General features: G+C 44.6%; 1 protein-coding gene across 1 annotated transcript in view; it reads left to right on the top strand.

The window, feature by feature from the left end:
- The window catches only part of plxnd1 (plexin D1), a 123,072-nt gene that overhangs the window by 40,334 nt on the left and 70,146 nt on the right, over positions 1 to 12,592 (top strand). The window contains exons 10-12 of the mRNA XM_080444941.1: positions 3,046 to 3,135; positions 5,265 to 5,358; positions 7,258 to 7,415. Of these exons, the coding sequence (XP_080301067.1) occupies positions 3,046 to 3,135; positions 5,265 to 5,358; positions 7,258 to 7,415 (342 nt within the window). The remainder of the gene's footprint in view (positions 1 to 3,045; positions 3,136 to 5,264; positions 5,359 to 7,257; positions 7,416 to 12,592) is intronic.

Genomic DNA, 12,592 nt, shown 5'->3' with positions numbered 1-12,592 from the left:
AATCACAATTAGTTGTTTTCCCCAAATCGTTCAGCCTTAACGGCAGGGGATTTGAGATCTATCCAAATTTCATGATGGGTAATTGATTACAATTAAAATGGCGGCGTGTGGTGTAAGTAGGGCCACAAAATGAGTTAGGTACAGATGGACAAGGGCATAATATGATTTGGTTCAGCGAAGGAACGAAACCTGAGGTAATCTCTTTGGTGTGTGACAAGAGGCGATGAAATTGTGTGGGTGGAAAAACAAGCCATGAGCATGATGAATGAGGGTGTATCTTCCCTGATTATGTTGCTCACCTCCCGGCTATCAGGGCCCGCCATGTTCTGTGCATCTGACTGTGACTGGCTTATGCCTTAGTCAGCACATTACGGCGTGTACTAATTCAGAAGTACCACACGAAGGAAGGGTAGGAGATGTACTACGCTTACTAGTGTTCGTTTTGATGATCAGCGGCTGCTTCCAAATCTGTTTGGAAACCCCTAATCCTCTCCTTAATCCACTGTGTGTGTGTGTGTGTGTGTGTGTGTGTGTGTGTGTGTGTGTGTGTGTGTGTGTGTGTGTGTGTGTGTGTGTGTGTGTGTGTGTGTGTGTGTGTGTGTGTGTCAGTAGCTAGTAGCTACTTCAGTGATAAGAGGTGGGGGGCTCTTATAGATTCTGAAATTGCTGTCTAGTTCCCAGGTTGGGTCAGCCTAACCCCAACTGCCCCCCTTTCTGCTACTGTGCTGCCATGGAGACAGACAATAATGACTCACACACATGCACACGCACGCAACACACACACACACACACACACACACACACACACACACACACACACACACACACACATGCACCCACACTTTGTGTGTAAATTGTTCGAATAAAGTTTTCTGCTCGTCTGTGACTCAATAGAGGAGGAACTTTGTCGTAAGGCTGTGTTATGCTCAGTGGTGTGCGGGTGTCGAGCACCGGAAGCTCACAAGGTGTTACATCTATTTTCGGTGCGCGACACAGACGGGTAAGCCTCAGTTATAACTGAGGCTTAAGTCAAACTTACCGTCTCTATTTAAAGCGTCACTATCACACTGCCTCCTGTGGAACTTGTGGCCTATTTTGACCAATTCCCACATTTTACCACAAAATCCCCCTCAGACGCTGTAAAAGTGACACGGTCTGCATTTTTCACAAGTTATTGGAATTTAACCCTGGTAAACAGTTTAACCAAAGTGACTGCCAACAAGGAGATGATTACAACCTTTCCCTCCAGTATTTGTCAGCCCTTAGACTTTTACTACAAATAAACACAGGAAACCATGTACTTTATTTTGCAGTTTTGAAGGGGGAGGGAAGCCATAAAAAGTTGTTCTAGTTGGAATAATCTGTTCACAATTAAGATTGTGAAATGGTTATTTCATCCTCTTTTATTTTTAGAACAATCTGACCCTTTCTGTTGAAATGTTTTTCGTTCATGTGTTGCTCAGATGCCGAATGTGAGGTAACTGACTTCCTGTTCTGCTGTAATATGGATTATACATGTGTTATTTTAACCTTTATTTAAAGGATCTACACCATGAATTTAAAAAAAATAAAAAAAATAATAATATCATATTGTTTATGTCCCTCAAAAGTTTTTCAAAAGGGTTGAGCCTAAATCAAGCCTCAGATATACTCATTCCAAGTAACTAACTTCTCTCTGGCTTATAAAGCACTTTCACCTGCAATACCACATTGTCCTGTTTGGCACGGGGCGCTATTGAGCCAGTTTGTATGCATGTTATCTCCTGGTTCTGTGTGGAAAAAGTAAAATAAATAAATAATAATAATAATAATAATAATTTAAGTTAAAATTCATGGTGTAGTCCCTTTAACCAGGTAAAACCTCATTGAGATATACAGTAAAATCTCTTTTGCGAGAGGGACCTGAGACAGGAAAAAACTGTTAAAACAACTATTTTAAAACAAAAACAAGTTACAAACAGGATTTGGCCGACACAAATGCTGACACAAAAAAACATGACAGCTTCCTACATTTTCAGTCATTCAGGATTGCGACAAAAGCTTCATAAGAGGTCGGTTGAGACAGCTTCATGTCTTTCTGGGAAGTGTTCCACACAAAGGGGGCAGCATATCAGACCTTTTTATTTTTCCCAACTCAGTCCGCGCATGTAGAATAGTCAACGTCATCATGCGAGCGGAGGTTGTAATGTCCATGGTTTCTTTCAAGATATGTCCGTAGATAAAGAGGGACCAAGTCAAGCAGAGCCTTGTAAATAAAGCTCAACCAGTGGTACGCCTACGAACATGTAAGGATGCCCAGCCTGCCCCTTCATACAAAGTGCAAGAATGTGTAAGATGTCTACAACCAGCGTCAAATCTTAAGGCACAAATCTTAAGGCTGCATCATAAGATGCCAAATCTTAAGGCATGTGTCAATTGGTGTGTTATGTGCTCGTTTTTCCATATAGCAAAACCACTTTACAATCTCCACTGGCTCCAATTATTTGCCTAATCGAATAAGTAAATGGCTGTGAAATGTGTCATATGGCAAATTACATGATGTCATCCAAATACAATACTTACCTGACAATACTTACTTAACAATCAGCATTATTATCAGAATGATCAGCATACTGTACCATTCTTTGGCTTTCTTGAACTCTGCCTTTCTCCGTTCGTGAAGATTGAATTCATATTCATTACTCTGCCTCCCAGATGAGTTGCTGAGGTGTTGGCAACAGCGAGTCCAGATGTTTATGAATATGAATTATGAATGATTGCATCTGTGTGCCTGGCAGGAACAATTATCATGGGCTATTCTAGTTTCCTGGTATTACGCTGCATTCAGAGTTGTCGATGGTTACCAGACCTATTGGAGAGAAAAATGTCTTTCACATGCTGCCCCCCCCCCCTCCAATCTCTCTCTCCCTCTCTCTCTTTTTTTCTGTCTGTCTGTCTGTTTGGGTATACCACAAGAGATACCATACTGTGAATGGAATACAAAATCACCTCAAGTCGATTTGCCTACATATTATAGTTTTAATGTTATATACTTGTGCTCCACAGGGCGAGGAGCTGGAATGTGATTTTGGGACCGAGCAGCGCTATGGGGCTCGGTGGTTGAACAGTTCCACAGTGCAGTGCAATGGAGTCACAGTAAGTAACAGTTTCACAGTGCAGTGCATTAGAGTCACAGTATGTAACAGTTTCACAGTGCAGTGCACTAGAGTCACAGTATGTAACAGTTTCACAGTGCAGTGCAGTAGAGTCACAGTATGTAACAGTTTCACAGTGCAGTGCAGTAGAGTCACAGTATGTAACAGTTCCACAGTGCAGTGCATTAGAGTCACAGTATGTAACAGTTTCACAGTGCAGTGCACTAGAGTCACAGTATGTAACAGTTTCACAGTGCAGTGCAGTAGAGTCACAGTATGTAACAGTTCCACAGTGCAGTGCATTAGAGTCACAGTATGTAACAGTTCCACAGTGCAGTGCAGTAGAGTCACAGTATGTAACAGTTCCACAGTGCAGTGCAATGGAGTCACAGTAAGTAACAGTTCCACAGTGCAGTGGAGTCACAGTAAGTAACAGTTCCACAGTGCAGTGGAGTCACAGTATGTAACAGTTCCACAGTGCAGTGCACTAGAGTCACAGTATGTAACAGTTCCACAGTGCAGTGCAATGGAGTCACAGTAAGTAACAGTTCCACAGTGCAGTGCATTAGAGTCACAGTATGTAACAGTTTCACAGTGCAGTGCATTAGAGTCACAGTATGTAAAAGTTCCACAGTGCAGTGCAGTGGAGTCACAGTAAGTAACAGTTCCACAGTGCAGTGCACTAGAGTCACAGTAAGTAACAGTTCCACAGTGCAGTACAGTGCATTAGAGTCACAGTATGTAACAGTTTCACAGTGCAGTGCACTAGAGTCACAGTAAGTAACAGTTCCACAGTGCAGTGCAGTGGAGTCACAGTAAGTAACAGTTCCACAGTGCAGTGCACTAGAGTCACAGTAAGTAACAGTTCCACAGTGCAGTACAGTGCATTAGAGTCACAGTATGTAACAGTTTCACAGTGCAGTGCACTAGAGTCACAGTAAGTAACAGTTCCACAGTGCAGTGCAGTGGAGTCACAGTAAGTAACAGTTCCACAGTACAGTGCACTAGAGTCACAGTAAGTAACAGTTCCGCAGTGCACTAGAGTCACAGTAAGTAACAGTTCCACAGTGCAGTAGAGTCACAGTAAGTAACAGTTTCACAGTGCAGTGCACTAGAGTCACAGTAAGTAACAGTTTCACAGTGCTGTGCATTAGAGTCACAGTATGTAACAGTTTCACAGTGCAGTGCACTAGAGTCACAGTAAGTAACAGTTCCACAGTGCAGTGCAGTGGAGTCACAGTAAGTAACAGTTCCACAGTACAGTGCACTAGAGTCACAGTAAGTAACAGTTCCACAGTGCAGTGCAGAGTCACAGTAAGTAACAGTTCCACAGTGCAGTGCAGAGTCACAGTAAGTAACAGTTCCACAGTGCAGTGCAGTAGAGTCACAGTATGTAACAGTTTCACAGTGCAGTGCACTAGAGTCACAGTATGTAACAGTTCCACAGTGTAGTGCACTAGAGTCACAGTAAGTAACAGTTCCACAGTGCAGTGCACTAGAGTCACAGTAAGTAACAGTTCCACAGTGCAGTGCAGTTGAGTCACAGTAACAGTTCCACAGTACAGTGGAGTCACAGTAAGTGATAGTTCCACAGTGCAGTGCAGTGGAGTCACAGTATGTAACAGTTCCACAGTACAGTGCAGTGGAACTGTTATTTGTAAATAACAAATACACAGTACAGTGCAGTGGAGTCACAGTAACAGTTCCACAGTGCAGTGCAGTGGAGTCATAGTAAGTAACAGTTCCACAGTGCAGTGCAGTGGAGTCATAGTAAGTAACAGTTCCACTGTGTATTGCAGTGGCCTCACTGTAAGAAACAGTTCTACTGCAAGCGTGAGTAAAGATCCAGTTCAGTTGCACCTAGTCTGTCTGGACTCATTGCTTTTATTACCATTATTTTTGTACTTTTCTCGGCAAGTTGACTAATAACCTATTATTATCTAGAACAGCAGCCTTGGATGAGTAATTGTAGGAGGAAAGAGGATAACACACATACACACACAAAGACTTAACATGCCAACTTTTACCAAGGTCTTATAATGGTGCTACGAACGAAGCCATTTCACAGGAGCTGTTAAGTATGGAGTGCTTTGACTCATCTGATCACTGGTTCTGTGTCTGTCCCTGTAGTTGTACACAGCACAATGGAGTCAGGTGTACCACCTTGTGCTACGGAGAAGAGGATACCCTGTGAAATACATTGACAGCCCTGAGCTTTTACAAGGTACAGTAAGACACACTGGTTTTCAAAGTGGGGTCCAGGGACCCCCAGGGGTACTTCAGGTGGTTCCAGGGGGTCCCCAGTAAAACGAGGACAAGTTTAAACTCTTAAGCCCTATTACATTTTTCGGCTTTTTGGAAATAGCCGATCTATAAGCTCACGGTTGTGACCTTATGATGGCCCCTGGCACCAACTCTTTTCAAATGGGGGTCCAAGGTCAAATACATATCGATATCGGGGTCTTTGACATGAAAATGTGTGAGAGCTATTGCAGCAAGAGATAAGACTGATGCAAACATCATAGTGAAAGACAGATGGATACATGTCCTCAGTGATGTTTGTGATTATGGTTCCCTTTTTCCATAATTGCTGGTAATTAGATTGTCGCGAAATAGACCAAATCTTAACTACGTTTGCTACTAGCGTGCCTATCATTCCCCTTGCTTACACCTTAAAAGAAAAAGACAAAAACAAAACAAAATGATCACCCACAAATAGAAAAACACTTCCAGTCTCACTCTCGCTTATTATACGCGTTTATGTACAACAACACATCATTTTGCAACAAATGACAATTTTCCATACCACTACGTTACGCTACCGCCTGATTACACCATAATTATAGAAGGAGCTGTAATTTGAAAAGGTTACCAAATCCTCCACCAAGCCGCGCACTTATGCATTGTTGCAAATAAAAAATCCGAGCGCCATAACAACGGCGTGTGCGCTGCTGACAAGCGGTGTGGTGGGGGTCTGTGTTTTTGAACTTGGCATCTCGTCCACCGCCAGTGGAGCTACAAGCCCCCATTCCATTCCCTGCCCTGTTCCAGCTCCAGATGCAGCGCTCATACGCGCGCCATGTGTCTGCCATGTGAACGCTTGCCGAAACAACAGCCCGGGCCTCCTGCCAAGACACATTCTGCATAGTTATCCCGTTAAAACCGTGAAAGCATCGGTGTAACCACTTTAACCATTAGTTTATACTTTGTCTATTCAAAAATAGCAGATATACAAGCTCATAGAGCGTCACTTTGTGCCACGCTCACTTTGTGCTGCGCTACGAGCTTGTAGATCTGCTACTTTCGAAAAATCTTGAAACTGTTCGCAAATCTTATATATATATATATACAGTAGGCCTATATATTTTTTAAGCGAACATTTTTAACTCAACACTTTGCTTCTGGGGGTCCCTGGAACAAAGATATTTTGAGATGGGGGTCGGTGGCCAAATACATATAATTTTGGGGTCCTGGACATGAAAAAGTTTGAGCACCACTCATATAGCAACATAGGTTTTTCAGAAAACTGTTAGGATTTAGAAGACATCTGTAGAATCGGCCTCAGGTCGTAATGGGTTATAGAACTGAACTGATGTTTCCTAAGCCTGCAGAGTCATCACAATCTTACATGTGCACAAGCATGCATACACACACAAATGCGCGCGCATAGTGTACACATGGACACACACACAAAGGAATGCAGATGCACAAATGTGGGTGCGTGTGCAACGCATGCACAAGAGTATACAGATACAAATGGGTTGCTCACTGGGAGGCTTACTGGAACGAGAAACATAATCATGTGTTTCTGCCCGGCTTTGTTCTTCTTTGCACCAGCAACTAACATTACAGCACCTCTCCTGCACTCTTCTCTGCTGATTTATTTTTTATAGCCATGTATGTGTCATTCTGCAGATGCTTATGCTACTTATCCATGACACGCAGCCCATGTGGTTCAGATAATCCGTAAAAAGCAACTTGTGATTTCCCAGCGCTGTGATTTTTAACCAACAAAACCAAAACTTTGGTCAACGGTGGCTGTTTTGCAATAGCAACATAATCCTTCTGCTTGTTCTGTTCCACGTTCCCATGTTTCCTCATCCCCCTCTCCCTCTCTCTCTAGTGGAGGTGTACAACTGTGGCGTAGGCAGTTCTGACTGTTCACAGTGCTGGGGCAGAGAGGACCAAGGGCAGCTCTGTGGCTGGTGTGACAATGGCTGTCGGCCCAGGGACGACTGTCAGCCAATCAGGGACCAGTGCCCCGCCCCGGAGATCCACAAGGTAACATCACACGTCCGCTGGTGATCACATTCTACACATACTTGCCTTCTTTCCCCTTTTAACCATTTATCCAACCTGGCGTCCCAAGTTCATGTCATTATAGACACAAATGGTCACAGATTGACAAAGAGTTTTAAATATAGTGGAAAAAAAACCCGATCTAGAAGTTCACAACCACAACCGCTCTGCGACAGGTTGAGAGCTTGTAGATCGGAAGTATAATGTAAGGCTTAAGGTTAACGTCTTTCCCCTTTGCTTGCCCGTCACCTCTATTTCACATCAGTGAAGTGGTGAACTCATGTGGTCAGACACACAGTGAAGTGGTGAATCGTGTGGTCACATGGCGAGGTTGCGCCCACAGCCCCTTCGCTGTCCGTTTGTCAGCTGACGGTGGGGTTTACTTTGGAGCGAGGGATTGTTTGAACAGGCTTTCAATAAAACAGTTTCAGCCTGTAACAACACACTGGCGTTGCACTGTAGCGGTCCTCCGGCCCACTCAAACCACTTAGCCCACAGAGACAACAGCTCTGAGCTACAGTGACTCAGGAGGGCATGGGAAACGAGTACCATGTGTTCTACCATGTGTTCTGCCGCGTCCTCCGTGAGCTATAGCGTTGGCGTGCGTGTAGACCATGTGGACGCTGCATATGGAGGAATATGTGTACTATGTGTAGGGCCCTTTGTGCAGCTCGCCACAGGAACTAAAGCAAGAGAGCAAGCGCCATTAGGGGTTTTGTATCTGCTGACCACAATAATAGAAAAACCACATTGGTTGAGAGAATTACGAGTGTTTATTTGAAGACAGGGCTCGATTGCGGTCACCTCGGCGCGGTCAGTAGTACTGCAGTGCAATAACGGTAACTGCCAGGACTGTTGGGGCTTGAAACCGTTCACTGAACTCATTGCGACAATCATCAGCGTCACTTAACAACTTCTGTGGTCAGGACACTGGGTCCAAACTGTAACAGTGTAACAGTGTAACTGTGTGTGTGTGTGTGTGTGTGTGTGTGTGTGTGTGTGTGTGTGTGTGTGTGTGTGTGTGTGTGTGTTTGTGTTTGTGGGGGAGGGGGGTTGGGTTCAGATTAAAATCCGCCGCTGGTGAAGGTTTTATCCATGTCGCCATATTAGATGGTCATGGGAAGTGTGGCTCAAGTGAGGCTCAGTCGGGCCTAAACTTCCTGTAGATAAAGCCTGCTTGGCCCAGGAGAGCGAGCTGGAAGAACAAAGTGGGCTCACGCATGCACACGCACACGCACACGCACAAACACGCACGCACACACACACACACACACACACACACACACACACACACACACACACACACACACACACACACACACACACACACACACACACACACACACACACACACACACACGCGCACACGAGCACACACACACACACACACACACACACACACACACTGCGACTCAATAGAACCACAATCTGTCACACAAATAGACTGTCTAGAAGTCTTACTCTATTATTCTTCATCCTCTGTAGCCGTCAGCATACTGTGACTAACAGGATGCTGGGAGGATGACTTGTGTGTCTTACTTCTTGCGGGACTGAACTCAGCCGTACCGAAATACCTTATGCATGGACGGGCACACACACACACACGCACGCACACACAAACACACACAAACGCACACAAACGCACACAAACACGCACACGCACACGCACACACACACACACACACACTCTCTCTCTCTCTCTCTCTCTTTCTCTGTTGGTATTACTATACTTGTGAAGACATCAATATTTCAGGACAGCAATTTTATAAATGTCATTTTTTGTTGTTGCCATTTTTTTAACCATAGGCTTAACTCCAACCCATGACCCCATAACCTCCAAATGCCTAATTAACCCCGAACTGAATGATTTCCTAATTTTAACTCCAAAGTCATTTTAACCTTGAAATATTAATTTCACTTTTAAGGACCAGAAAAATTGTCTGCACAATTGTGGACATTTGGCCCTCACAAATATAGTAATACAAATACAACACACACACACACACACACACACACACACACACACACACACACACACACACACACACACACACACACACACACACACAGCGTACGCGCATCCACACATCCTTTCAATAGGTGCCTCAGGAGAGGGGGTTGCAGAAAGGAAACTGGGGCTGTGGTTCTGTGGGGGTATGTGATGTGATGCAATGCCTTGGCAGCCATATTTTCCCAGAGAATCCACAGGGGTTAGAGTTACAGTCCACTCAAGTCGGAGCTCTCAGCCTCGCAGCGGAAAGCTTCTCCTCTCCCACACTTTCACACGCACAAACCACTGCTTCTTCTGGTCACATAGTCATAATGACTAAGCATGAAGGTTAAAGGGATGAGATGTGTTTTTCACTGCCCTGCTTTGTCACATGTAATATTTATCACCAGGGTCAAGCACTGAAATGTAAATAATGCGGTGGATTTTTGTAGCAAGCACTGTGGCAGAGTTTTTTTTGTCATTCTCCTATACAGTATTTGTCACACACTGCATAATTGTGAAATCATGTATGTCCATGAACTGTTTGTTCCGCGTGGGTCTTTGAACTCATTGTTAAAAAATGATTTAGATTTAAGTACGTCTGAAACAGGAACTGACAAATGGGCTGGGAGAACAGAGAGAGGCCAGTAAGACATAGAGTTACAGCAGGAAAAACAAAAAATGACATCATTGTGAAGAAAACAAACAAACGCGTTGCCAACGTTCGTTACAGTAGTTCTAACTAAGCTGACAGTAATACGAACATTGTCTGTGATTTGTCTGAAATTCAAAGGCTCGTGATTTATATTGTTTTATTTCCGGTATCTGTCTGCAATGTACCATGGATGGTTTCGAATAAATGTTGGCTGAGGATGTTAGGAGGTACAAACCTCTACAATCCCTCTCTGAGGGACTATGAACACAGCCAAATGGCATATTAATTAATGGAGTCAGATAGCACAGACTTTGTCCACTGTCTGTTGCCAGAAATGTCAAAATCCCAGTGACAAATTATATCAAGGCACGTTGGAGGTTGATTTAAACAAACAGTGAAGATCCAGGTGTCAATCACTGTTCCAGAACTGTATACAGTAGTAGACAGGGTCTTTGTTTTGTCCTCAGAAAACTTGTTCGGTTTCGGAAAGCCGAAAAAAGTTTGACTTCTTTTAAAATATGCTTCCAGTTTTAGGGTTGAAATAGTTGGATAAAGAGAGGGTGGGGGAACATGTAGTATAGCGAGGACCTTTTTCCTGTTTTTGTCCTCATGTCTTCCTCCATCAGTGTGTTGCACAGGAACTGAAACGGGGACAGGAAGATCAAAGTTCTGACTATAGCCTCTATTCACACGAGGCAGAAAACCACACCGTCAAGCTCTATAAGGTGTTGTTTATAATTTGTAAGAATGAAAGCGGTGGTGATGCTGGTGTTGAATTGGTGACAGTTCTGGCAGGGGTCGCTGGAATCTTTGGCGTGGAGGACATTACATGGGATGGTGGAATCCCCCCCCCCCAACAGGAACCTGGAAAGAGAGAGAGACAGGGAGATAGAGAGAGAGAGAGAGAGGAAGAGAGAGGGGGAGAGAGCTGTAGAAATAGGCTAACCAATGGGAGTGAAGGGGGTGGTGGAGGGATGCGAAAAGCACTGGAGGCCTTTCACACGGGAAGCGACTGACGACGCGTCTAGTAATTCATTTTCAGGGCAGGTATAGGGAGGCGTGGGCGCTCTGACAGGCGTAGCAACTGCGCAAACTGTCACATTCGTGCTCGTCTCACGCGCGCACGCGCCAGAGTTTAAATGTGTTAAACTTTTTTTTTTGTAGACAACGCATAGAAACGTGGCCGTCCATTCACGCGAGGAGTGCGACCCGCGGGTCGCCATTCGAGTACACAGGCTTTGTGTCGCTCACCGTGTGAAAAGGCCTTAAGGCTTCTGGGTTGTTGTTTGAATTGGGTTTAAGATCCCCTGATTCATGTGCCTGCCGGGAGGACTTAATCTTGACGGACGGGGTTCTCCGCCTCCCAAACCTGTGTAGTCCCAATTCCAAACCCAATCAGGGCAATAAAAAAAACATATTCTACTGTGTATCTAGAGATACATAATGTAAGCCTACTGCCCCCAGACTCTTTATCTTTTGAAACCTACGACATCGTGGCATGTTCCCAAAAGGCCTAATTAATTGCTACCTTAATGGGGTGTTTTAAGGTTTTTAAAAGCTGTTTCACAGAGACAAATTCACACATCCTCTGATGTCTCTGAAAATCAAGATCCTCTCAGAAGAGGTGCAAATGAGCTGCACGCCAGCTAACGTTAATGTCAACACCCAAAGATGCTCAATGACACTGCAGACACTCAAGGTGCTATTGGACGGCTGGCGATAATAACTCACCGCTTGCTGCTGAGATGGGAGTTACCGGGTGTTGTCTATCTATATCCATACGTGCACACGCACGTGCACGTACAGCGTGTGTGTGAAAGAGAGAGAGAGACGGAGAGCGAGAGAGAGAGAGAGAGAGAGAGAATAGTTACTGTATGGTATAAGAACGTGTGAATGTGTTGTGATCACATGTCGTGTGTCTAGATATAGCATGAGCTTTAGCGCGCAGGCCTGCTACGACCAGGAAAACACTTACATCATTTCCTCTGGTCCAGATCCAACAGATACAACCGTAAGCCGCCTGGTTGGTCTCAAGCAGTTTGTTTTCACATGATATTAAAAGTTATACATTCTCCCCCCTTTGTTTGAACACTTCTCACTTTAGCTTTGGAGCTACGGCGTTTATTTATCTCCACTGTCACTCACGTCAGGCAATAATAAATGGAACTATTTGAATGTGTGTCCCCCACCCCCCACCACCCCCTCCCTGCCCTATCACCCAGACCAAACAGCGTTGCTGTTTTCGTTCGTACGCTCAGTGTGTGATTGAGTCAGTAAGGCTGTGGAGCCGGGATAATAACAACACAGAGGGATCACGCGGTGTCCTCATCCCTACCAGGGGAAACGGTCACCCAAGAAAGGCATGCGTGGTGCCTGAGGGCCCCATTGTCTGCAGCTATCCACCCACTTAGGCCCTATTTTGTACTTTGTTGTGTGCTATATTATATTATATATTTGTTGATCTACAAGCACACAATGTGTTGCATCATGACGTGTTATGTGCTTGCAGATTGG

This window comes from Gymnoscopelus braueri, assembly GCF_963280865.1.
Source record: "Gymnoscopelus braueri genome assembly, chromosome: 12".
Lineage (NCBI taxonomy): Eukaryota > Metazoa > Chordata > Actinopteri > Myctophiformes > Myctophidae > Gymnoscopelus > Gymnoscopelus braueri.
Note: the sequence above shows the minus strand (reverse complement) of the source record. Positions and strands in the feature narration are given on the sequence as shown.